This window comes from Xiphias gladius, chromosome 17 (assembly GCF_016859285.1).
Source record: "Xiphias gladius isolate SHS-SW01 ecotype Sanya breed wild chromosome 17, ASM1685928v1, whole genome shotgun sequence".
Taxonomy (NCBI): Eukaryota; Metazoa; Chordata; class Actinopteri; order Istiophoriformes; family Xiphiidae; genus Xiphias; species Xiphias gladius.
The window spans coordinates 6,712,170-6,738,522 of NC_053416.1; the positions used below are offsets into that span (position 1 = coordinate 6,712,170).

The window sequence follows — 26,353 nt, forward strand, 5'->3', positions numbered from 1 at the left end:
TAAGCTTAAAAATCAACCTTCCCGATTACAGGAGCTATCCAGGTGTCACATCCAAAAGTCTGCTCTGTTTACACAAAAATATCCACAGTTTCATCAAGTCGCTTCAACAGGGGCAGTGCTGAGTGTAGGGAAATAACGATGAACAGGGTGGCACAGAGAGTTTGGTTGCACAGATATTGATTTTCCACTGCCCGAGTAATGTGATACATATAATAATCAAACACGATGGAGAGGAAACTCCCTAAAGGTTTTGTTTAGTGCCAGTTTATTGCTTCATTACAGGGGGTCATAAACATTCAGGTGTCTGTTATTGTAAAGGTGTTTTGAACCCAGCTGAAAACACCAAAGAGCATGTAAATAAAATTCGCTGTTCGCTCTCGAACCTCCTAAGGTCACACATTTGTCTCCGAGGGCTTTACAAGCTGTACAACAGAGGACACTAATCCTAATGAAGAACTAATGGTGATGTTGACATGAAAGAAATCCGATGTCCAGTTTACAACATCATTTAAACGTTCCTGAAAAGATGCTGAAAAGACACGTAAAGTCCCCTCTTGATTCACCCCAGACGCCTCCTGCACCTTTATTTAAAATGACGACAAAGCCCTCAAAGTTTCCAAATATTCCATACAATTAGGGAAATGTGTTTAAAAAAGATGTTGGAATGGTGCGGCCATATGCAAACAACTTGTGTCTTGGGTTTGAATTTTTCACTCAGTATCATAAAGTAAAACAGAGTTTTTAAATGAGGCTGGAGCAACAGACACAGAAAATATATATTGTTCCTGTGTGATATCGTCAGGCAGTATGGGGGGGGGGTCCGAATTTTAATTCAATGAAACATTTAGGGGAGAAATTAAGGAGATCGTAGGTTGAAATGTTAAAACAAATGTAATTTACACCTTACTACTGGAGTCCAGTTTCTTTACTGTTGATAAGCACACCCATGTTGTAAAAAAATTTAGCTACATTATGCTCCAAAAAAAAAAAGTAGTTTCCAGATGTTTTGAGGCACCAAAACACGGTAATTGGGTAATGGATTGCTTAACTGTTCTCTGTAGCCAAAAAAAACAAAAAAACAAAACAAAACATGGTCACAACATGTAACAAACAAACAATCAACAACAGCATCCATCAGTGAATTAATGAATTCTATTGTCGGTGTTACGTTTAAATGTATATGTTCTCTGTCTGTAATCATGTAATCATAAAGAAAGAAGTTTTTTTCAATCATTATAAATCGTTTTCACATTAAAAATAACTACTTTTGAAGTTTTTTTTAAAAAGTGAATATTATTTCAACATTCTATAGTTTTCTTTAACACACACAAGGAAAATAAACACTACAGTGGGAGTTTTCATGGAAAAACGTAACTAAACTCCTCAAACTTATATTGAAAATAAGGGCATTTTATCAGGAGAGAGCTTTAGAGACACACAGTGGAAGACGTCGGCTGACAGAGGAAAAAAAAATAAAACGTACGTAAACATAAAAGGTGTTTGATATGATAAAATATGCGTATATGTCAATTACCAAAACGTGTCCGTGTTGCCCATTTTATGCAGCTATGAAAAAAAAAATAGAAATCTGGTTTTCCGGAGTTTGTTCTTTTTTTTTTTTTTTTTTTTTTTAATTTCTTTAACAGCTACGAATCAGAAAATAAAAGTGTAATGTCAAGCTGAACTCACCTGACATTACAGAGACATACTGTAAAGTCATTCAGGGCAAAACAGCAAGAAGCGTCCTGCCGTTCGCGTTGCGAGAGCGCGCGCGTCCCCGTCAGCGATCGTTCTGGTGCACGCGCGTGTCTTGACAGGTGAGCGCGCGCGGCCGGCTGGTCGCACTGGCGCTTGTCAGCTGGAGTTGGCTTGACTCGGCGTCAGGGCTGAGAGCATTTGGGGAAAACGGGAAGAAACTCGGGTTTGTTTGTTTTTTTTTTAAATCTGCCATGAGAGCTGAACAGACTGAAAATGGAGAAAATTCAACGAACTCGGTGAGCGCAAAGGACGAAGGAGCCGTTATTAACATAACAAGTGACATGTTTGCATCGGAATGCCTGAAGAACTAACGTTGACACTAACCCCGCCGTTGTGTGGACAGAGTCCCGAAGCCCAAATCTGCCTTAAAAATCTGTGATTTTAAAGTTACCTTAAATATCGTTTCATGTAAACGGGGTAGAAAAACAAACCTCAAAACATTTTCATAATTTGTAGAAAACACTTTTTAATTCGGCGGATATCAAATACACCAACCCGCTCTCATTTCAATAAAATTCAAACAAAATCTTTCCCAAATGTGGCTGACTAGCTAGCAGTAATTTCTATCTGAAAGCTTAGACTTGTTTAGCTTCTTATCTAAATACATGTGTGCTCGCTAAATGTCTGGTATCCGAGATTTGATTTTGAAAAGAAGTAACCAAAAGTAGTAAATATTATAAGTAAATGCTTGATACATTAATTTTTCACAATTGATCTAATGTTCTCAGTTGCTACTCACAAGGGACTAGAATCTATCACTACCATAGCCCATTATTCTACAGATACAGGCTGTAAAAGATTTCATTTCTGTCTGTAGATGTTATTCTAGAGTGTAACATTTTCAGTACTTGGCTCTGTATCCATCCAACCAGGCTATTGTTATATCAATAGGCCTTTCTACTTAACTATTCCAGCCAGCCCTACAGTACATGACTCCAAGCTTCTAATTATGTTATGTACAAAGGATAAGGGTTTACATACAGTAGAAATTCTGTAGTGTCTAAATAAATCATAATGTTTGTTTGCATCTGTTTTTATGTTTGGTATTGACATAGAAGGTGTGTGTGTGTCAGAGTGAGAGAGAGAGAGAGAGAGAGTGAGAGACACCCAGTGCCTTTGTCACTCAGGTCTGGTGGCATGGTGAGTGGAATGATAAACAGAAGCCTGTGCTATCCATGTCAGTAGCCTAAAATAGAGGCTAACCAAGAGGGTCTCAGATAGCTCCCGGACTCCATATAAGTCTGGTCAGCCCGCTCTTGGTTTCCTGTGTGTGTCAGAAAGATACCCTGACATGTTCACCAGCTGTTGGGGGTAGCAGGCTTTATATAGCGCCTCTCAATCAGCAGAGTCATATAATTTCTCTCTTGTGTCTAGGGGGTCATAAACATAGGACAGCCTGTGAGAGTTTGTGTTTGGTGTGGTGACACACAACTGATTCCACACAGCATTAGTACATTTCTATTAGCTTTTTAGTTTAGTTTAGAGGGAACAGTAGGCTAAAATACTTTATTCAACATGTCATCCCCAGTAAGGATACACTTGTCAAATCAAGATGAAAATCCATGGATAAAACATTTGTTCACATCTTCAGTAACTGCATTAAAGGAAGAGTTAAACATTCTGGGAAGTACAGTTACTTTTTATTTTTACAAAGAGTTAGATGAAAAGATTGATACATCACGTCCGCCGCCACCAGCTAACTTAGCTTGGCACAAAGACTGGAAACAGGAGGACACAGATCCTGGCTCTGTCCAGCGGCGACACAATCCACCTACCAGTACCTCTAAAGCTCACAAATTAAAACTCTATATCTCATTTGTTTAATCTGTGAAAACAACCCAAGTGTAAAAACGGCAATTTGCAATTTAATTGTGGAGGTATGTTTTAGATTATTTCTTGGCTGAGACCAGTAACGTGAATCTGAACCTAGCGTCCTGGAGTCTCTGCTGGTTGCTTGGCAGTGGGTCGTCATACATGCTGTACAGACGTGAGACTGGTATCAATCCTCTCATCCAACTCTTGGTGAAAAGCGAATGAAGGAATTTCCCAAAATGTCGAACTACTCCTTTAATGCCGGTTATTAAAGCCCCTGAATTTTGCTCCATTTTTTTCAAACCGCATTGTCCTGACACAACTCACATGTTGACCTCAACAGGTTGGCATTTGGGCATTTGTCCTTCAGCTCCATATAGACGCCATGCTGTTCCATGAGGGTCACAAGCTACGATTGAAGCCTGCTTTTATCTTCAGGTCTCACATGGGCCTCAGTTTGTGTTCGCTAAAAGTATGTGGGGCATGGTGGACCCCAAGGGTTAAACATGGGTTACATTGGCTAGTTTTAAAATTTTAAATAATAAATCTACTTTTTATCGAGAATCTGTAGAAAAAAATGAGCAGTCTGTAGCTCGTGGCCCAGTTTTGTCTGTATGGTCAGCCCACATGAGGGTCAAATGCCAGAGCATCACTAGCAAACTGTGTGAGTGCCACAAAGGAAATGTCGGCTTGAGCGGTGCATTAAGGAGCTCAAGCTTGTTTTCCCTGTGTCCTTTCCACTTAGCAGAGCGAAATGCTGATCAACCAGCTGAGGGAGATCACTGGCATCCAGGACCCACAGATTCTCTACAGAGCCTTGAATGTAAGACCCAAGAAATCATCACCAGCTTTTAGGATCACTGCCATTGTGCAGTAAGACAATTGATGGTATCTTCATTGTGTGTAGTACAAATCTTTTTTTGTCACAGTGCCAGCTAGTAAGTGACCTTTATAAAGTGTAACACCATTACAGCTCTGTTAGATTCCAGCTACTGAACGGACAGGAATTAAACAGGTGGACACCTGTGTCATTTGAGATGTTCAGAAGGCATTTCTGTTTAATACGTTACAGCTAAACACCTGGGACAGTTGCTCAATTTTCTCAGCTGGCATTCCAGCCTTGATAATAGCTGTTAACTCAAAACCCCTGTCCTCATTTAGTTTTATTGTGTTAATCTTTATGCAATAATGTTTATAGTATTTAACATTTCCTAATTTGACTGTCGGTACTACCAAGCATTGAAGTGACTTAGGTCAAACTGGGATAAAGTGATCAGTTTTCCTCAAAGCATTTCAGGGAATTTTTATATCATAAATATTGTTTGATGAAGAAATTTGATTTTAAAAATACCAAAGAGTTTGCAGCCAGACTAGAGGCCCTGTGAGGCTGTCATGCTCATTGTGAAGAAAGCTAGATAATAAGATTGATACAAGTTGATGCTCAGAGTTTTTTTTTTTTTTTTACTCTCAGCAGTCTTTGTTAATTAAATTTAAAACCCGGCCAGAGGATGGTGTCAGAGAAAAGTTCTTTGGTGACCTACAGTATACATGTATCTATAGGGTTTAAGATGTTATGAGCACCAAAGTGTTTAGATATGTTTCATAAAAATTTATCCTGCAGAGAAAATGAACGTCTGTACAAAATGTCATGCTTATCCATTCCTAGAGCCACTTTAGAAGCTGTTCTTAAAGTGTAATTAATGTCAAATGATCTCTGATTACATTCAAAGTACCCCTAGGATGCCAGATTTCCACCCCAGCACAAAGCTTATGTTTTCAAACAGAACTGCAGTTGAAAAAAATCCTGTGGCGCTTGACTTAATAGGAAACCTCATAAAAAGTGGTAATTGACAAACAGTGCAATAAACAGACGGGCTGACTGTGGTGCAGACATCATTCAACCTCTTCTACCAGGGGCAGACAGAGAGAATGCAGGAGCTCACGGGTTTGGGAGGGGTACATGTTGTCGGAGGTCCTTACCAAATTGGGTTCGCTTTGTTTTTATTTGTATGTATTTCATATTTGTTTATTTTGTTCCTGTGCTGTGTTGTATTGCTAAATCTACTGCAGACACTAATAATATCCTAAATATCTGCCCTTATCTTTTCCTTGTCAATTCTCTTTAAGGCCAGTCAGGGTGACATTGGACATGCTGTTGGACTGCTAACAACACAGCCTGCAGAGGTTCAGGATCCTGAAGAACCACAGGAGTCGGGGACCTCTGGAGAGGCCTGGGAGGGCCAAAAGGGTACAGCTAGAGGCTTTTGGCTTTCAAATATACAGCAGATGGCTGTTACGGAAAAGTAGTATGTTAATTCTGTTCAAATGGGACAGGATGGTTACAGATTGTTACAAAAGGTTAACCATGTAAGAGTATTCTGCAGCTCAAATATTTCCTTCCAATTTTTAATTATAAATTTTACAGTGTAGCACTTCTGTGTAGAGTTTGTCTATTTAATCAACTTAATAAGGTCTCCACAGATAGAATGGTTAGTCAACAGCATAGCAGATGAATTAATATTATTAAGAACTGCGCAATGCAATGCATATGCAATATTATGCCCCATATTTTGCTGAAATTTAACACGAGACTGTTTTAACCAGAACTGTGGCATCTCGGTTGTCACATTCTTGTCTGTTTCTTCAGGGATTCGTAAAGATGAACTGCAGACCGCCATAGAGCTCAGCCTGCAGGAGTCCCACAATGCCCAAGAGGAGGAGAGAGAATTCCATAGGTTGAGGAAAATTAGCTTTCTATGCGATGCTCCTTTTTTTTTATTTATCGCTGTCTGCTCACAACAAAGATACGAAAATGAAAATAGACACTTGTGAGTGTTCTTCTTCTCGGGCTCTCAAACTGCCTAGACCACAACCAAGATTATCATTATTATTATTACATACAGTTGCCAAGGTCAGTTGTCAGGTCAGTACGTCACTGCCTACAACTGACAGTCCATGCCTAACAAAAGCACACAGAACAGTTGAACTAGAATATATATGAAAGCTGTTTTGCAGATGGATCTGAAAAGACTTCTGGCATTGATTATCCCCTGTCTTTCCATTGAGCACCGCCTCCCATCAAAGTTTTCACTTATCCAGTGAAATATCGCAACACCTACTTGATGGATTGGCACAAAACTTAATACAGTCATCAATGGTTCCCAGACAACGTATGCCAATGACTTTGTTGAGCCCCCGTTTTTTCCTGTAGTGCCACCACGAGGTTGACATTTCTGGTTCAGAGTGAAATGTCCTAACAAAAATTATATTAATCCAATACTTGGGTTTATTACCAAATACCTGCAAAACCTATGACATTACCATCAGCTGTACTTGGTGTGTAGTGCTAACTAAAAATGATAGTTAAACTAAGATGGTGAACATGATAATCATTACCTGCTAAACATCAGCATGTTAACATCATCATGATGAGCATGTAGCCATATTGAAGTTAGCACACCAGGTAATCGCCTTTGTTTTGAGACATAGTTTGTGTTTTCCTGGCAGACTTTAGGGGGGTTTCACTCATAAAGGTTTTATTATACAACCTATGCTCTGGACAGGGAATCTAACTAAGTCAATGTGTTTTTGATAGTGTTATCAAACCAGAGCTTTCAAATGGGTAATTTGATGTCCTACAGGGCTCTGGAGGCCAGTGCAGAGGAGAATGCAGCAAGAATGAAGAGGAAAAGATGTGAAGCCCAGAGTGAGATGTGCAGCCCTGCAGACTGGATCCGTCAGGACGACTGGCCTGTGGGCATTCGCAATGTAGGAAACACCTGCTGGTTCAGTGCAGTCATACAGGTGAGAATGAGATTGGTTGCATTTTTGCTCCACAACATGGGTAGTTTGTCAACCGAGCTTGGCCAAATACTACTCACAGTGCCCTTTTCATTCAAAAAACACGTAATAAACAACTAACTAAAACAGGGCCATTTCCGACCATTGTGGCGCAGACAAATAACAACAGCATGTGCACACACACAACAGCTGTCATGTTTCAGTTACAGTGCAAACATACTGTACCCACCACTGCTTTTTATTAATGAATTCACTCAGCTATCACAATTATTATTGTTTTTAATTTGATAGATAAATGCGAAGACCACAATAAACCAATCAAATGTTACTAAAGTCCACTGTTATTGATATTAATATACAAAGAGGTAGAGAGGTAGAAAAACATTAAATTAAGTGCAATATATTGCTCTTAATTCCAGGGATGTCCTGATTAAGTTTTAAAATTCCAACCCTAATCCCCCTTTTTACTGAGCAAAATACAAGGTATACAGACAAATAATTTATTTTGGGAGCTGTCTTAAAGCACATAAGCAATAAATATCTTGGTCACGATACTTACATGCAATTGTCTAAGTGTTCTGTTGATACATTGGCCCTGATATTTTACAGCCTGTGTTGATATGGGATGGGAGCCATGTGAAGTTAGATGAATGGGTGATATGCTGCAAGTGTGGAATAGGTTAATAAGGGTTCCTGCCAAAGGACTTACTAAAAACATCTTATGCTGGGATTGTTTGAATAATAATAATAATCTTTATTTATAAATAACCAGCCATGATCAAGGGACCTTGTAGAATTATTTTCAAAGCTTGGTTTACAGTATGTATTTAGAAATAAGTTGTAGTGTCAGTTATTTTAAGTCTCTGTTATTTACAAATTATACGTAAAAATGGCGGTAAGAAACGTTAAGCAAACCAGAATACATTGTGCTATTAAATACATTTACCATCCAAAGCCGTATATCACTCTTAACCTGACCAATGACCTGATTAGAGATCTGTTTGTGGACACTAAGGATTTGGCATCCTGTCTTTGGCTGTGAAAACTGGATGCTTGTTTGAATGTGGATTACAGTACATGTTTACATACAGTACAAGCCGTTTGACTCAGCTCAGCCTTTGTTAAAGGCTTACCATCAATGACAGTGTTTTGTATTTAATTTGTTAAGTTTATATCTGCTCTACAAGGCTTTACACACATGGATACAGTACAATATTTGCTTGCTTTCATTTTCGTTTTCTCTTGCCTCTGTGCAAAGTAGTGGTAGTGTCCTGTGACGTGGGATGGGCACCCGTGAATGAATGTAATTTGAATGAAAGTATTCAAAAGTACAAAATTCATAATACAGCTATAAGGTGCACACCTACCAATTAGTCTGTGCAAAACTCTGTGCACGAAGTTCTTTCTGAGTGTCCACGTGTTCTAATGGCTTAAACAGCTCTCTCACTTCGCTCAGCCAAAGTTTATAGACTTGTTTGCCTTCCAAGATTTCTAACTTTAGTCTCTCAGAGGTGTCAAAACTTGTATTGAGGTAGCAACTGTCTTTCTGGCTTTCATCAGTCTCAATAACCTAGGTCTGATATTTTGTTCCACTGTAAAATTAGTGCACGCATGGTTGATATATTTAGTGATCTTCCGTTTTTGTTTCAGTGACCTGTTTTCAAAATTATCTCCCATACCGAGTTCAGCGCCCACCATGTTTTTAAAGTGGCAGCAGAAACACTGTGACAACAAAGAGATCTCACTTGAATCTCACCTTTTCATCAAAGCTATACCATGCTAATGGAATTAAACATCAGAAGCAAAACAAAAGTGTGTGAGCATCTTCCTGCTAAATGAGGACATACAGTATTTCTCTGAGCTGCTAATTCTATTACAAGTCCATTCCAGATTGAATTTAGTCAGGCCTATTAGGTGGCTCGGCAGAAACCGGAGCCCTCATTGAGATGCAGAGGCTGTGTGGATGATTAAATAGCCAGTGATGTGATGCGGTGGACTTCCTAGTCTGAACCTGAAGTGGACAGCAGAGAGACAGTGATTATTTATCTCTGTTGAACTCAGATATGCTTCTACATTGATTTAGAAGTCAAACCCCCAAAGGACAGAGGTTATTATCTGGAAATAGAAATGAGAAAATGAGGCAGTGTTGTCTGAATACAAATGGTGTTCAAATTATACCCTTTTGTTTTCTTATTTACTGGTGTCGATACTGTTTGTTACAGCTGGAATTATTGTTGTGGATTCAACAGAGCCAAACTCTTGATAAAGCAGCCTCCCCCTGAAAAAGTAATTGTACTATCAGATTGAGGCTGAGTGACCACATGATTCAATTGGCAGTTCATTATCCCTCTATTCTCCTTTGTGGTATAAATTACAGTAAAACTGAGATAAGCCGTAATTGAATTTCCCACTCAAAGGGAAATATATATCAAGATATTCATAAGTGCTCAGAAGCTCCACTCACCACCACACATGACACATAAGACTAACTGACAGATATTAAAGCATTTAGTTTATCATGAAAAACACAAGTATCATATAACAAAGTGACATGGTATGTGTGCTTGACTGTTATGTGTGAAATAAAACAAAGAATATTTAATTTGACATCAACAATAGAAACAAAGAAAACTGGCCACTGAGTCAAGCTGTGTTGAAAACATTGGAGCAGAAGAACTCTGAATTCCAAGCTTGAAATTCAGGAATTATTGCTAAAAGGGGTTTTCCAAAAGTTCCCGAGACATAATTATCTCCTATGTAACATATCCTTTGAAGGCAAAGGAGACATTTTGTTTTATTTTATTAGTACTTGGAGCCAATTTTTAATATCTCATTCAGATAATTTAGTAACTCATTGGGATTACTTTGATGAAGTGGCAAGCATCACAGCTGATTGGTGAAGTCAGTGCCAAAGGGCCTAAAGCTACACTTCGTCTAATTTGCAATAAATACCTGCACTTATAAACCTGTGATTTTATTGAAACCAATGGAAAAAAATCCATCAATCTTCCAAGTCCGTATGGATTTGAATCTGATTGAACTTTAAATTGTGAAATAGCAAGGCTCTTGATTTTCCAGCCAGTTTCAGAGAGAGAAGGATTGACTACTTATCCACAAGGGTCACACATGAGGCCCATGCTATTTCCTGTCCTACGTTTTGAAATAAATAAATTTCATCCTGGACCCCATTTCCCAAAACCTTCTGAGGCCTAAGATAATAGTAAAATCCATCTTATAAACCCTTTGAAGCTTAAGAGTTAGTCACCAAAAGCATCATAATTTGAGAAATTTAAAGTGCCTCCTACCCACCCGTAGAGGGTTAGGAATGTCTTAAGCTCCGGGGCCTGCAGGACGAACTGCAAAGCTACATGTTTATTAATTTTTCATTTTGTTGTAACCTAAATCTAGTGAAAAACCCATGTGTTGAATGGTTAAACGTATGAATGTAAAATGGAAGTTGGACTGCTGCAAATGTCTTATGTTAATTAGCTAAATATAATTGACAGGACATTAGCTGATGCATGGGGAACAGTATTTTATAACATATTTTGCATCTGGCCATGTTTCCTCTATGATCTTTTCAAATTAGACCACCACTACAGTGCATGGCCACTATAATCATGATCTGCCACCTGTTCATTCCAAGATCTGACCTTGACTGGAAGGCGAGATTAATGCTCCTTGTTTTGTTGTCTTGTTGCAGTCATTGTTCCACCTGCCTGTGTTCAGGAGGCTGGTTCTCAACTACCATCTGTCTGAGCGAGTACTGGAGAAGTGTAAGAGCCATTCAGTGAGTAAATTACTGTCACCAGCACGTACGAGGATTTCTCTGTCATTGCCGTTTCCACCAGAAAAACCCTTTGTTTGCTTGTTATTCATATAGGTCAATTTTTCTCAAAATGTCTAATTCATACACATAAAGTGTAACCTTCACTGATTACACGCAAGCTGTGGATATTTTCTGTTAATATAAACATAGCCAGTGTGTGATGGTGCAAAGGGGATGAAGTTTGACTCTGAGTCTGCATGAACAGGACAAGAGGAACATAGCTTTCATGCAGGAGCTGCGCTGTCTGTTTGCCCTCATGGTGGGCTCCACCCGCAGGTTTGTAGATCCCTCTGCTGCAGTGGAGTTACTGCGAGATGCCTTCAGGACCAGTGAGGCCCAACAGGTACAACACACAAAAAGTTATTGTCTTTTACCAAAACATCTTAGCTCCACTTATAGGAACCTCCCACTTGCTAAGGCTAGCTTGTTTCTTCCTCAGAGGCACCAGCCAGAGTGCACATCTGGCAGCACCTTATTATCACCTGTTGGACATTTCAACGGGGTCCCCAATTTCTCTCTTTTGTGCTTTATATCCTTCCCTCAATTTTTTTCCTTCTCTCACCTATTTTCTAACAAGGCAGTGAGGCATTAATTTGTGTTAGGGAGGATAAATGGTTTCTTAACTCCCTTTTTCGAGCTTCCGCTGCTGTGGCTTGGGGTTTAAGACACTTACATCAAACTGCAAAGTCCCCAGTTTGAGTGTGGCTGGGGACCTTTGTTGCATTTCTCTCTCTCCCTGTTTTCCCATCATCTCTCTAAGGGTGCTTTATATTAAAGACATAAAACCTCCCAAAAGATTTTATTTATTTATTTCTTGTAACTGCCTCTCCAGAGTGTGTACTACTGTGGTGAGTAATGTGTAGTGTGAGTTTGCCCTCACTTGCTTTTCACAGAGCTTTAAACCTTATGTCAGTCTCTCTCAGCAAATGGAGTTTTTCCAGTTGTCAAGGAGACAGCTCAGTTGTCATCATGCGGCCCTAGTGTGGGACTGCGATCATGTGATAACAAGCGGTTGTACACCTGTGCAATCTCCATGACAACTGAGCAAACTCCGTCCACCGAGGAAGACCTTGAGATAAGGTCGTAAGCATTGGGAAAATTTACCTTTATTGAAGATTTTTTTTTTCAAGGAAAAGAGTTAAGTTCCACATCCAGTATTTATCCTAGTATTTATTCCTGTGAGGACCTTCCGGTGACTATATTAATTCCTTGACCTATTCTATCCTTCACTACTACAGCTTCCATGCTTATAATTAACTTTGCCCGATTACCTGACCCAGATCCAGTGCATACTGTAGATTAAATTTGTTGATACAGTACATAAAATTGTTCAAGCGTCCCTGTAGTTCTTACGCTTCCCTTCGTTGGTTCTATAGACATCCATTACAGAGAAGAAAAGGAGCACATCACAGAAAGAAAAAGAAAAGAAGAACTAACGTTTGTCTTATGTCCTCATTCCAGGATGTCAGTGAGTTTTCCCACAAACTGCTTGACTGGCTAGAGGACGCATTTCAGCTGGCTGGCAATGGAAAGTAAGTTATATGTTGATGTCATCCACATACATGGCAAATGACTATTCTTCTTCACTTGATCTCTGTTTGCTAAATTAGATAAACATAAAGGTCATGTTTTACTTTTAGTAACACAGAGGACAAACAACAAAACCCCATGGTCCAGCTTTTCTATGGTACTTTTGTGACAGAAAGAAGACATGAAGGTAAAGTTTTGTCATGGTGTCACAGTCAATGTGAATTCTGTTCTCGCTCACTCACAGTTTATGTGATTCTGTTTAGGTAAGACGTTATGTAACACTGAGCAGTTCGGCCAGTACCCTCTTCAAGTCAACGGCTTCAACAACCTGGATGAATGCCTAGAAGGTGCTATGGTTGAGAAGGAGATTGAATCGCTACACTCAGAGCACGGCATTACATCTGGCCGTGAGGTGAACGGTTTCATCAACTGACTAACTGTAGAGTTTCTGCCCTACTTTGTATTTTCAGCCAGTGCTTGTGCAATTTGATGTTGTGCTAAGACACTTTTGTATTTTCTCTTGGTTGCAGAGATGGTTGAAAAAGTTACCACCAGTCTTGACATTTGAACTGTCCAGATTTGAATTCAACACCCAGCTCGGTCGTCCCGAGAAGATACACAAGAAACTCGAGTTCCCACAAATCATTTATATGGACAGGTGAGCTTTCCACGGTAACACAGTCGTAAAGTGTAAGTTCATTCAGTTTCAGAAACACGGTAAAAAAAACTACTACAGGAGACAAGAAATCATTTTAAAAGGCCCATAGTCTGCACTAAGTTTCACCAAGATTGTCTTGCAAATTTATGCCATTAGAATGCTCAGTGTACTATTTATGTAGAAGTGACGAAAAAACAAGGTTGTCACGAGTATTTAAATGTTCCAACAAATCTTAAAAACACATGCTGATCATTTATGGGAATTGCCTGACTTCTATGTTTACAGATATCTTCACAAAAACATAGAACAGACCCATGAGAGGAGAGGAGAAGTGAAAAAACTCAAGGAGCAACTTGCAGTCCTTCAACAGAAATTTGAGTGGTAGGTTACCTGTTAAAGCTGAGATATGACTTTAAAATTTAATGGGGACAAATCTTTGACTAATTGTCTAATGCCTTTATTCACAGCTACAAAAACTATGGCTCAGGACCTACCAAGTATCCTCTGGCAGACATGCTGCAGTTTGTGTTGGAGTTTGCTACCACCAAGCCTACAAGTGTTTCCCCAGCTGAAGACCTGAGACTCGCTGCATCTTCGCCGACTCCCGCAAGCCACCCCTTCAGTGAACCCATCTCCACAGACAACAGGTGGGGTATACAGAGGACCGGAAAACTGTACAAGGCACCGGCCCCCGATCAAAACCAAAAACAGAATAATACACTGTCCACAGACTTTTAGTAGAACAGCATAAATAGCCAACAACAGTGTATATGCCCTGCTATACATAAACATAACGTCCCTTTCCGTTGCTGTGCTGATGATACTCAGCTGCACATAACATATAAACCTTCATTGTATTTTGTTTCTCTGATGTTAAATCCTGGATCCTAAATTCCATCTATTCTCCAGTTCTCATGAATTATAAATAAGCAGCTTACCCGCTGATATACAATATGCCATGCACAATTTGGGTGTGATTTTTGTGCCCATCAAAGGATCATTTTGCTTTTTCTTCACAACTTCAGCCTTATTTTCATAATTTGGGCCATCTTTCTGTTAGTGATAATAGCAGTATACTCACCGAGTTAATTACTTCAGTCTAGAGACCAAAACTGTCCTTTAGCAGGTGTGTAAACAGTCATTCTTTATGGTTGAAGAGTGTAGCATTTATTTAATGAAAATAGAGCTGAAAAAGAATACTCTCTTATTTAAGACATATGTTGCTTCTACATTATACTCACAGCCTTCTTGCTTAACTAAACACAATGGACAGACTTCCAACCTGTCTCTGATGATTTTTTTTTTGCCGCCCTCAGTGAACCTGGAGACACAGATTCATCTGAGGGCCTGGTTTCCAGTGTTTCAAGTTGCCAGCGGACCCCGATTTACAAGCCCTTCACCCAGTGCAGACACCCTATCGACTGTCCACCACACCCAGCCCCACACAGCATCACTGAAGAAGAGCTTCACTTTGTTAAGACCTGCCTACAGCGCTGGAGGACCGAAGTAGAGAATGATATAAATGGTATGCTAATGCATATACTCATAATGCACACACTAACTTTTTTATATACAGTCATATTAACTAAGGTTGCCTTGTAAGAGCAGTTTTCCTTTCTTTTTTCACAGTTCGTATTCACTAAGACTATACAAGTCTTGATGGGCTTTAGCTGGCTTAGAATCAATTTTCAGCTACGAAATTCTCCACTGTGTTCATTAGATAGATTGTATATCTGTTGTATGGTGTTGAAAAGGTAGTTTGCAGTGACGTTTCCGGATTTTTTTACTGACCGAAACGGGGTTGATGAGAGCCGTGAGAGTGAACCAGAGCAGTGAAGCTGCAGGCCATAAAACCAAAACAATGAGCTGAAAGAAGCTTAAATGCTACATCGAGCTGAGGGTGACTGCGAAGTTGGGTGATTATTAGCTGTGTGGTTTGTCACTACAAATTACACATTTCACATTGCGCATAGTCATTTGATCAATTGCTAATTAAAAAAAAAAAGATAAAATATGGCTGTGTTTACATGTAACTGAAACTCCTTACAAACTAGTAATGGGAGATGCTGCAGAATGTGGTCAGTATTGACAATGAAATTGCAGTGTGATCAAGACAAATTTGTTACTGCACTTCTTCTCCCACTTTGTTCCACCAAAATACCTGGTATAAAAATACCTGGTATATAAATATAAATAGCTGGTGCAGGAAAGAATCTCTATTGCACCCTAGGAAAAAGCCACTACACTGGCGTGCTGCTGCGCACCGGCACTAAAATAGAGCTCAATGTCGCTATGTCTCTCAGCTGACTGTGACTCGTGCCCATTCCAGACCATAGATAACAATAAATGTGATTTGTTTTTGTTTGGTATGTGTGTGTGTGTGTGTCAGAGCTAAAGGCCAGCATTGACAGGCTCACTCAGACGCTTGAGGGCATGTACTCAGACAACAGTCTCTGCCAGGTAAGAGTTACTTAATTCACTCTGACAAACAGCAATTCAATCACATACTTTACATGTACAGCTGTAGAAAGTGAGTTGAGATTAGATGAAACTATTGTAATGAAAACAGGGCTACAGAGTACAAATAAGAACAGATCATATGAATGATACACTGCAGTGAAGTCTAGCGCTGCACAGTCAGCCCTCAATATTTGGACATTGGATCGCAAAATTGTAGGCTTCATCGGGCAGTGAGTGGTCTCTGCCACTCTGTTATTTAGGTACCCTACAGACTCCATGCGGTGCTCGTCCATGAAGGCCAGGCATCGGCGGGTCATTACTGGGCGTACATCTACGACCACGCCAAGAAGCGCTGGATGAAGTACAATGATATCAGCATCACCGAATCATCATGGGAGGAGCTGGAGCGAGACTCATTCGGGGGCATGACCAACGCCAGTGCCTACTGCCTGATGTACATTGATGACAGGCTACCCCACCTTATTACAGGTACATCGAAATATTTATTTCAATTACCAATGATGTGATACACCAAAGAGGAATAGAATATATATAATATATGCATGTGACGTACAAAGACAACTGGAAGGTCCTTGTTTTTTAAATAAAATTATGTATTATTGCTATTGCTAACACATGCAGATACACATCTGCATAGATTTCTACATGTTTTGATACATTCACTCTAATGTTCTTTGGCTACGTGTGCACTCTGTATGCACGGCGGAAAGCATTAATAAATAGTTCCTTTTTGCAAGCAAAAAATGGGATTAAGGGCTAGAAAATAGGTCTTATATCCATTGATCAGGCTAGTTCAGAGTAGCTCAATGAAAGCAGATTTTTATAAAAAAAAAAGGGTAAAACAATGTGTAATAATGCAAATACTTCATACAAGTTCTAGAAATTCCAATCTAGATAAATAAAAAAGTTTTTCTTTTAATGTAGCGTGCTCTGACTCAACAGCGGTGGCTGTTCTTTATAAGAATAGCAAAAACACAGTCCTCCTCTGTATTAAGTATGAAGTAAATATTATGTACTGTGGCATATATTGGAAATAGCAGTTTGTATAATAAATGTTATTTACAGTTAATTAATCCTGCTATCATTTCTAAAACACTGTTAATGGCCAATATGTACACACAAGGTTAGTAAGTGGGGTTTTTTTGGGTTTTTTTTTTTTATTCAAGTCTATTAAAAAACACTTCCACACATCTACCCAGAAGACACAGATGATGAGACAGGTCAGGTGCTGCATGGCATGGACTCCCTGCCACCCATCCTCAGGCGCTACGTCCATGAAGATAACCGCTGGTTCCAGCAGGAGCTCAGTGAATGGGAGGAGCAGTTCTGCCAGACGGCAGCCCCACAGGGTGAGGCCACAGCTTCAACAGAGCCCCCGAATCCCGGTCCAGACAATGTGCAGCAAACACCTGTCGAGCCAGCACCCCAGTCAGGACCGTCCACTGAAGAGCTGGACCAGGGAGCTGTTTCAGAGCCACAACCAGATCCAGAGGCAGAGAAGGATCCGGAGCCCGATCCCAGAGAGAAGCCTGAAGGTCTGTAGTGGTGACTAGAGGAAAGGGAATGAGGAGTGTTTTTTATAAGCCTTAACAACCCATTGTGTGTTATTTTCAGATAATGCATGATCATCATTAAAATACTTTGTATGGGCATAAAAGTTTAAACTAATGCCTCCACATTTTAAGCCAAAAGCCTGGGTTTTTTTCCAAAACTTTCTCTGTTTGTCTCTTTTTTTTACCTCAGAAGAATCCGAGTTAACGCCTTCACCACCACAGAGCCCTTGCTGCCAGCCAGATGACAGCAGCATATCAGCAGTAACCGACGCCCTGGGCCCAAGCCAGGGCTCCACTTCAGCTGAGAAGGAGCTGCAGAGTCAGGTGGGCAAGTCCGTGACACCCCGCCCTTTCGTCCCCCTCTGTTGAATATGGGTCAGAAATTCTAGGCCACAAAAATAAAGTGTGTACATCTGGGTGAAGTATCCCATTTCACCACTTAGCATAGTGATGAAAATCTGGGCTTAATGTCAGGCCAGGTGTAGGGCAATGTACAGATAAAGTGAAGGTCAGGAGTACTTACCGCCATCAACTGATTTGTTTGTTCATCAGTAGTTTGTTCAGAGACATATGAAATAATTTTTATAACTTCATAATTTTAAGTTTTTGTCGTGGTCAGAATATTACAAACTTCGGTGCAGTCTAATACAACGACACCACAAAATACGGCCTGATAAATGACCATGGAATTGAATCAGCCTCTCGGACACAATGTCAGCAAAAGTGATTATAAGCGTCATGAATGTAAGATTTATTGTAGGCTGTTCCTTTAGATGGCATTAGATAAACTGGTAATTTAGTTAAGGTAATAACCACTGCATTACCACTTACGTCCTGCCGACGTATCGAGAGCTCTCTTGACACACTCGTTTGTCACGTGTAAGGGAATATTCTTCCCTAAGTGTATTTCAAACTGTACAGAGCCGCAGGCTTTCCAATCACCCACCTGACTACATATAATAAGACCAGCCTTTAACTGGATACTAGTAGCCAGAGAGAGAGAGTTAAAATAGAAAGACATGCTGTGTACTGTATTTGATTTGATAATATCCAGATAAATTAATGTCACTCCACAGGTGTTGATAATGCATTCAGATGTGTAGATTAGGGTAGGCACATTGTTACATGGAGACGCACTATGCAAGTCCTATAATAGATGTCCAAAGTGTGCTAGGATGGGTACAAGGCCCTTTAAACGCTGAAAAGGATGACCTGATATAGATAATGGAGAGATCGAAGGCATAGTAATGTGTATCTTTAAATCTTTCTCCGTCAGTCTCCTGACTCTGAAGCAGAGCTTAGTAACCAGGCACCATCCGACCTCCATGTGGATAAGGACGACACAGAGGTGGCGGGCCTCAGCCCTGAAACTGAAGGCGATCCGGAGGCCTCCAGAGAAGCTCCTGAACATGAGGCAGAGCGGGAAGACGAGGAGCAGCAGCAGGAGGCCCCGGCTAGACAGCGACAGGCTGAGAACGAGGTCTCAGAAGTGGAGATCCCGAACGTGGGCAGGATCATGGTGAGGGCCGATGCAGATGGATACAATGAAGAGGTAAGCACATTTCATGATGGGATAGAAAATAAGTAACAATATGTCACAGCTGCACTTGTAAACTTTTCAAGTTAGCGGCCCAGAGTATAAACTGAAGTGAAAGAATTTGTGGAAACTTTTCTTTATCACCTATCATTAAATTTATGACACCAAATAACTGCGTGATGAATAGTTCCACATAAATTTGATATTCAGCGTCACCACTGAAACACAACAACTGGTGTATTAATGAATAGCGTAAGCCTGTAAGAGTGTGTTTTTTTGTTCCACCTGCTGCTTATTCACAGCTTTTGGAACACATTTGAATTTTGTTCTTTTGCATTTTAAATTTAAGCAAAAAAAATTAAGCATTTGCAGCATCTCAGTACATGGAGATGGGTTGCAGCTGTTCAGGATCTTAACACAGACATCATTAGTGTCTTGTTTCTCTTCTTCGCTGCTCTGTCATTTCCCAGATGATGCTGACTCCAGCTATGCAGGGCGTCATTCTAGCCATAGCCAAGGCCCGACAAACTTTTGACAAGGAAGGCCCTGAGGCTGGCCTCATCAAGGTATGGTCTGTGAGGGTCCTCACATCTCACGTCAGCCCTACATTTCCCAAAATCAATGCATGGTTGAACTCATTACTTTGAATGTGGGTGTGTTTGGAGTAACCCTTTCTCTATCTGCAACAGTTATGCCTTTCTGATGCACTTGGCTACAGTTTAATCCCTGAGGGCATTCCTTCTTTTTCAGCTGCGAATTTTGTTGCAATATTCATCAGCATGTAATATACATATACTGTTGTAACAATTATTAGTTTTATTCATTAGTGGATAAGGAGCTTCTGAAATATTTCTTTCTATAAATGATAAAGACAAGATTTTTTAGAAACCTCAGCGTTCCAAAGGTAAGAGGGTCAAAGTCCATAACAAGCAGAACATTTCTGCCTTTCCTCTTGACTCATAGAACTGGGTTATCCCCACATTTTAATGACAAAACAGAATGTATTGTCCACCAGTGTCTTAGTTAAAAAATCCATTTGGGCTTCAAGCATCAACACAAGTATCTGCTCATGTGTGGAGAGCAAAGGCACAATTTACCTGTCTATGTGAATTTTTGATGATATTTTCAGCTCTCGTAATCCATTATGAATGTATAATGTTAAACATATGCATTAACTCTGTTAGCAAGCATCACCGCATTGACAAAACTTGCATTAAGTTAACTTGTAACATGCTAAGTCCCTGTATGAGTCATTCTGAGGTCTATTGGTCACTGTGAGGTTGAATCAAAAAAAATTTCTCTTCTTGCTGTTACATTTTTGCTAACCATGAGCATTTTGGGAAACTGAAATATTAAAATTCCCAACGGTTCCTTCAGGCCTTCCATGAGGAATATTCCCGCTTGTTTGAGCTCTCCCAGGAGGAGGCTACACCCCAAGAGGATGCTCGTCTGCAGCACGCTCTGGTGTACTTCTTCCAGAACAAGGCACCCAAACGTGTTATTGAGAGGACACTGCTGGAGCAGTTTACGGACCGGAACCTGAGCTTCGATGAGAGGTACACACAGATAACAAACAGCCCCGCGACGAGTCTCAGACATTAGCACATTACGTTGGATCAAGTTTTCAAAAGTAATAAAAATGAGAAAACAGATGTTATATTGTAAAAATCTAGGATGAAACTGATGCTATAGAGAAAATGTATCACAAGATTTAAGATATTAGGGGACAAAATGAAATGATTTGTCAGAAAACAAACAATGTTCCAGAGGTTTTTGTCTGGTGGGCTGTTTATGTACAATGTGTACACATAGCAGAAGTAAGTGAGTATCTAATTAAAACGTGGCTGGAAAGAGGATTTTACCCATAGCAGCAGCACGTCATAGACTAAACAGAAATACAGAAGACCTTACAGCATGCGTATCATGCCATCTAGTGTCCAGAGCAGAGATCTGCAGCGTGATGCGGATGTTCCTGTATCAGCTCAGTTGTTGTTTTAAAGCATCTAGTCTCTTCATATGTCATTTATGTACATGCAGGGCCATCAGTATCATGAGGGAAGCCCGAGCCAAGCTGCGCCTCATCAAGCCAGAAGACATGGACATGCAAGAATACATGGTACAAGCTATAGCCCTAAAGAATCAAGTGTTAAACGCTCCCACTTCGCCCTTGGCTTATTTTAAAGGATACGTGCCTAATGTTTATGAGGTTTTTGCATTAATCCAACTGAAAATTAACCTTTCCCTGCTGTCTGCTTTGATTGCTTTAAGGTCAAGAACAGCAAACCAATCATCAATGTGTAGATATAGAAATTAATGTAATTTTCGGAAAGATATTTTTTAAAAGTGATGTCACATCCAATGCGTTGTATGGCAATGAACTGAAACAGCCGAGACACACACCAGAAACAAAAAAGGGCGGGCATCTGTTGAGTAGCTCGCTTAATAAAAACAAACCTATAGGGACAAAGGTTTTTCCTTCTGGACAGCATCAGTGGAGACTTTTGTAACTGATCTGTGGCCCAGCTACGAGCTGAAATGTTATCTCATTCTGGCCAAAATTTCTAGCAACAGTGTGGTTAAGCCCTGTGTGGTAACAAACCCACATTGTTACATGGTTGTCTCTCCTTTATGAAAGAGGCCCTAATCTGACAAGTGTATTTTGGTCTGCGTGGTCTGAATTCCTGCAGGGAGCGTGTAAACCCAATGACATTTGATCACATTGGAATGAGAACTATGTATTTATACTCCAGCTTGACAGACAGTTGGAAAGATGGGGAAACATTTTTTCCCGAGACAAACAGGAATTTTAAACTGTTAATTATAACAAGAACATGGTATGAACTTGTCCTTAATAAAACAATAAGTCTGGTGATATTCTATATTTTTCTTATTGTAAATCGGTCTCATGAAAATTGACCGTTGACCTCCATCGTTGCCCAGAACCAATTAAAACACATCAGTGAGCCACGCTGTTGCACTGGGTGACATGTTGGTTTTGAGTCGATCCCACATACACCATCCAGCAGCTGGAAAATAGTCCCCAACAAATGTGTTGGTAAAATTTGTTAAAAAATTAGAGCTAATGCGTTTGAGTTGCCACAGTCAGGATGAGGGAGTCTTGATAGTATTGACAGACGAACCAAGACGTTGTTGGTTTTGGTCTTTTCAAGGGATTTGTCGACAATAAGAAAAATATCACAAGAAGAAGAGGAAAAGTATCACAAGCCTTATCCTATAAGAGAGGAGTAAAATGTCTTTAATCTAAAGAAAAACTAGGCCTGTTCTCTATTACAAATAAAAGCCTGTACTCAGTTACTGTCAAGTGGCACAAACAAAAGAAAACAGCACGAAGCGCAAATAAAGTGATCGTTGTTCTTTTTTGCTCTCTCGCAGCAGTGGCATGATGACTACAGGCTGTTCAGGACAGTGTTTGTCTACCTGCTGTCTGGTCTGGAGCACTACCAACATGGAAAGTAGGTGTCAAGTATTTCATCAACTGCACTATCGCACTACCTGGCCATCATGTGTCAGACCGCTTCTGCAGATCAGTATCAACCTACTTGTTTGTGTTCATCCACGTGTGGCACCAAAACTCTCACACACCACCGCTCTGCCTGAAACTTTACCGCTGACTCTTCAGAAGGTGAAAGTTAGAATATTCAGTCAGCGTATACAATAGAGAGATAAAGACACAATCATTTAAAAGTTAGCTTATAAAGAACCGAATATAACTAATAATGTTCTTACACCATACCTTGGAATGACAAGAACAAAGACGTAGGGAAATTAATTTCTAAGGTTAATAAAGTTCAGCTGGGCAAATAAAAGTTGTTTTTAAAAAAAGCATTATCTACTAACATTGTTCTGTAAAAAAGATTTGCAGCTGTAACAATTTGTGAAAAAAAACAACTGTACTGTAAGTACAATTTTAAATAATTTTTAATATGTTTTATGACTGAATATCAACATATTTGCACATATTTTTAATGATGTGTGAATACCATGCTGACTGAATTTGGTGAAACTTAAAAACATCTGTGTTCTGGTTTTTAAAAATCACTTTTAAATTGGTTTACATATTTAAAAAAATGAGTATGTCTTTATTGACCAAAAGTGGGACTGATTTTTTTCTTGTTTTAAAGAACGACATTGTCACCGTTGCCTTGTGTGTGTGTGTGCCGCAGGATGCGGGAGGCACTGAACTACCTGGCTCACGCGTACGAGACCAACGCCACCCTGCTGAGGAATGGCGAGAAACGTGGCGTGGACAAGTCTCTTATTGCAGTCTACAGGAGGAAATGCCTCACTGTGAGTAAGACAGCTCTTCCAGTCAGTGTGGACCTACAGTACATTATGTTCATCAGAATCATAGCAGTCATGCTCTGAGATCAGTCCATCTGGCATTTCATGACATCTGGCCATTAGCTGCTGAAATATATTTCCCTGGACCAAAATGTTGAACAGATGGACTGACTTACCCACAGTGCCATATTTAGCTTCTGTCACTAGCAGGGCAAATGTTTTAATAAGTAGCACTTGGCTTAGTGTCCCACTACAGTCATTATCACATATAAATACAGTTAGAAAGCATTAGGACAGTAGTTGATTTTTTTGTTGTATTGTCTTTGTACTTCAGTATGTTGGATTTGAAGCGATGACTATTAAGCTGAGGCTCTAAGTGACCTTGAAGCTCTGAAGCAGCAGTTGAAAAAAACAATTAAGTTTCATTTTGTAGCTTCTCAGGGGGTTTTGATCAGATTAGTTGAGCCACGGGTATTAAGCTGACCGGGTCCATAAGGTGTTCAGGGGGAAAAAAGATTTTTTAAAAGCTCAGATGCTGGTAAAAAAAAAAAAAAAGGTGGCTTCTAATTCAGTTTCTATTTAAGTTTCTGCATCACACTTGTGTAAGTTGTATATTGCAGCATGAATGGCTTCCAAACTAACTGTGATTTCCCCAGTTTGCACTGTGCTGATAAAAATATAAAACACAAGATAGAAAATGCAGAAGAAACTTCATGACAGTAACCAACTTGTCAATCCTCCTCCTCCTGCCAACATCCACCGCGCAGGCGTTGAATGAAAGCGCGTCGCGGCTGTTTTGCAGCGGTGAGGAGAGCAAGGTGGTGGAGGGCTTGGCCATCATGGACGAGGCCGTAATCCCCTGCCTGCACCTGATGAGCCGGGACTCGGCTTTATCCCAGGAAGACCGGGATGCCATGGAGAGCATCCGCAGCCACTGGTGCTGCTGCCTGGGCCAGGACATGGATGGTACAATTAGTTATATTAACACAGCAGCAAATCATGTCATATAATTTGTTACTAATATGTTACTTGTCCAATAACTTATGACCATATGGTGCCTTGTTTCAAAAACTCAATACTGTACCTTTAAACAAACAAGACTTCAACCTAAACACTTAACTCAGACAAACACAAAAGTAAAACTAATCGAACCAGAAGCTACACCTTAACTACATTTAATTTTAGGTCGACACTGAGAACAAACACTAACAAACAGTCAACTAAAACACACTAACATAAACCTTCCATTTCTACTGCTCTTCCTTTGTGTCCAGACTCATTGCAGACGAAGCTGGGTGAGTTGCTTCCCAGGGTTCTGGACGGTTCAACTGACGCAGTAGTGCTCAAAGACCCACCCAAAGTCCCCGTCAACCAGGCCCTCGACCTGTGCAGTCGCCTGGCCGCTGTCATGGAGTCCATTCAAACCACCTCGATAGTCATCGTTAAGTAAAGTCCCGAATGAAACCCCCAACAACCTCCTTCAAATGTGCGTCCTAATTGCAAGCAACTTGGATGGTGGATCGTTCTTTACTGACGGACTGTGGGGTTGAGACATCATGTAGTTTTCAGCAGGCCCAACTGTGTATTTCACTGTATTCGCTGGTTTGGCATCGCACATGAACATCATTTCGATGTGCTAACATAGCGAGATGTAAGCACTCATTAGGGGTAGATAGGGGATGGGGCAGGGCTGTCACCACACGCTTACAGGCTCGTTACAGCAGCATTACCACACCCAGAAATTTTAACCCGAAGAGCTTTTTCAGAAGTTCTCGACAGGCTTCAAAACTCTCAACATGATTAAATGACATCCTCAGAGTTCTTCTCAGCAGCTTTCACGTATGCCCCCTTCTTGCCCACCGCCAGCAAGCCCCATCTGTTAAAAAACAACAACAAAAAAAATACCAACAGTATTTAAAAGTCATAATGGCCTTAAAAACGCCGCAGGTTATGCAAAAGAGGCCAATAAGGTAGCAGCGCACTGTAATTTCTTTCTCCTACGACCTGCAGAACTGGCAAACATAATACAGGTATTTATTGACCTGATATCGGTTAACATCTACATGTCATAGACATCAGATTCTCTTTGACTTTAAATGCACACTTGTGGTACCCTCTCTTGAGAGTGCATTACTTACTCACATACATACAGAGCTGGTGCCACGTAGTGGCTACGATCTTTTCCTTCAAACTGTAGAGAGAACGGTAAAGATTTATGTAGCCATAACCAGCTTCTCTCCTGTGTTGCTCTCATCACCCAAACAATTATTAATGAAACCAACCTGGTGAAACCATGAAATAATAATACATCAGCAGAACAATGAAGCATTAGATTCTCTGAAAAGTTCATATATGGTTACATGTTTTACTGACTGGCAAACTTGTTAACTTTAAAAAACTGGCTACATCAGACTGTCACTCAACTCTGCAGGGAGTGACTAGATTGCTGATCTGTTGATTGTGTTGCTAAGCAGTGTGAACGCACGATTAAGCCTTCATACAGGGCTAAAAAAAAAACCAAACCACTAGATTTGTACTGCACAGTAACAAATAATGTTTTGTAGCTTTTTTTAAAATATATGTTTTATATTACTTTGTATTTTTCCAAAACAGACTAGGAAATTTTACATGTAGATGATGATATCTACAGCACAATTAGGCATAAAAATAATAATGGCAAGGTTTTCTGTCCCTTTTTTTTTTTTTTTCTTCTTTCCTAAAAGGCTGCTGCACAGTCAGATCTCAGCACATCTGTGGACTGGATCTGATAGTGAGTGGCAACTCTTCTCTGAGTGACAGTGCCCTGTTGGACAGCACCTTGCATTTACAAAATGTGCCTTTACTGCCTTGTTGAAGGGGTTCTCTGTAAACCACAGAAGCCCTTTGAAAGGAAAGACCAGCAACATGGAGCTCCTGTAACGGCCATTTCTGGCTGATTGATTCACACTGCCTTTTCACTTGTAGTCTGTGATGATACTCAATAAATGTTTAAATACTCTCTGTATACTGCTTCATTATTGACTGTCTTCATAATAGCATAGTTTCTATAGCATAGTTTGTCTGCTTATTTAGGGATTAAGGCTGGTTATAAC

At 40.1% G+C, this 26,353-nt stretch overlaps 1 protein-coding gene across 4 annotated transcripts; it reads left to right on the forward strand.

The window, feature by feature from the left end:
- Positions 1-1,819: 1,819 nt before the first annotated feature.
- usp28 (ubiquitin specific peptidase 28) lies at positions 1,820-26,263 on the forward strand. 4 transcript variants are annotated; one of them, XM_040150192.1, is made up of 26 exons: positions 1,820-1,994; positions 4,316-4,393; positions 5,698-5,818; positions 6,218-6,305; positions 7,212-7,374; positions 11,075-11,161; positions 11,406-11,543; positions 12,662-12,732; positions 12,841-12,917; positions 12,994-13,142; positions 13,261-13,388; positions 13,674-13,769; positions 13,856-14,035; positions 14,705-14,913; positions 15,778-15,848; positions 16,109-16,337; positions 17,069-17,404; positions 17,613-17,746; positions 18,699-18,974; positions 19,430-19,525; positions 20,337-20,515; positions 20,997-21,075; positions 22,353-22,432; positions 23,144-23,267; positions 24,029-24,227; positions 24,536-26,263. In XM_040150192.1, the coding sequence occupies exons 1-26, from the start codon at positions 1,950-1,952 to the stop codon at positions 24,709-24,711; spliced, it is 3,609 nt and encodes a 1,202-aa protein (XP_040006126.1). In that variant the 5' UTR covers positions 1,820-1,949; the 3' UTR covers positions 24,712-26,263. The 4 variants fall into 4 exon arrangements, with proteins under 4 accessions (XP_040006126.1, XP_040006129.1, XP_040006128.1 ...); XM_040150195.1 differs by having other exon boundaries at positions 17,616-17,746; XM_040150194.1 differs by having other exon boundaries at positions 17,072-17,404.
- Positions 26,264-26,353: the final 90 nt, after the last annotated feature.

Bases quoted from the DNA above. Each gene is read 5' to 3' on its own strand.
- usp28 (XM_040150192.1), top strand. From the start codon at position 1,950: ATGAGAGCTGAACAGACTGAAAATGGAGAAAATTCAACGAACTCG. The intron at 7,375-11,074 runs GTGAGAATGAGA...GTCTTGTTGCAG, and splicing joins GGTTCAGTGCAGTCATACAG to TCATTGTTCCACCTGCCTGT. The intron at 11,544-12,661 runs GTACAACACACA...TCCTCATTCCAG, and splicing joins GGACCAGTGAGGCCCAACAG to GATGTCAGTGAGTTTTCCCA.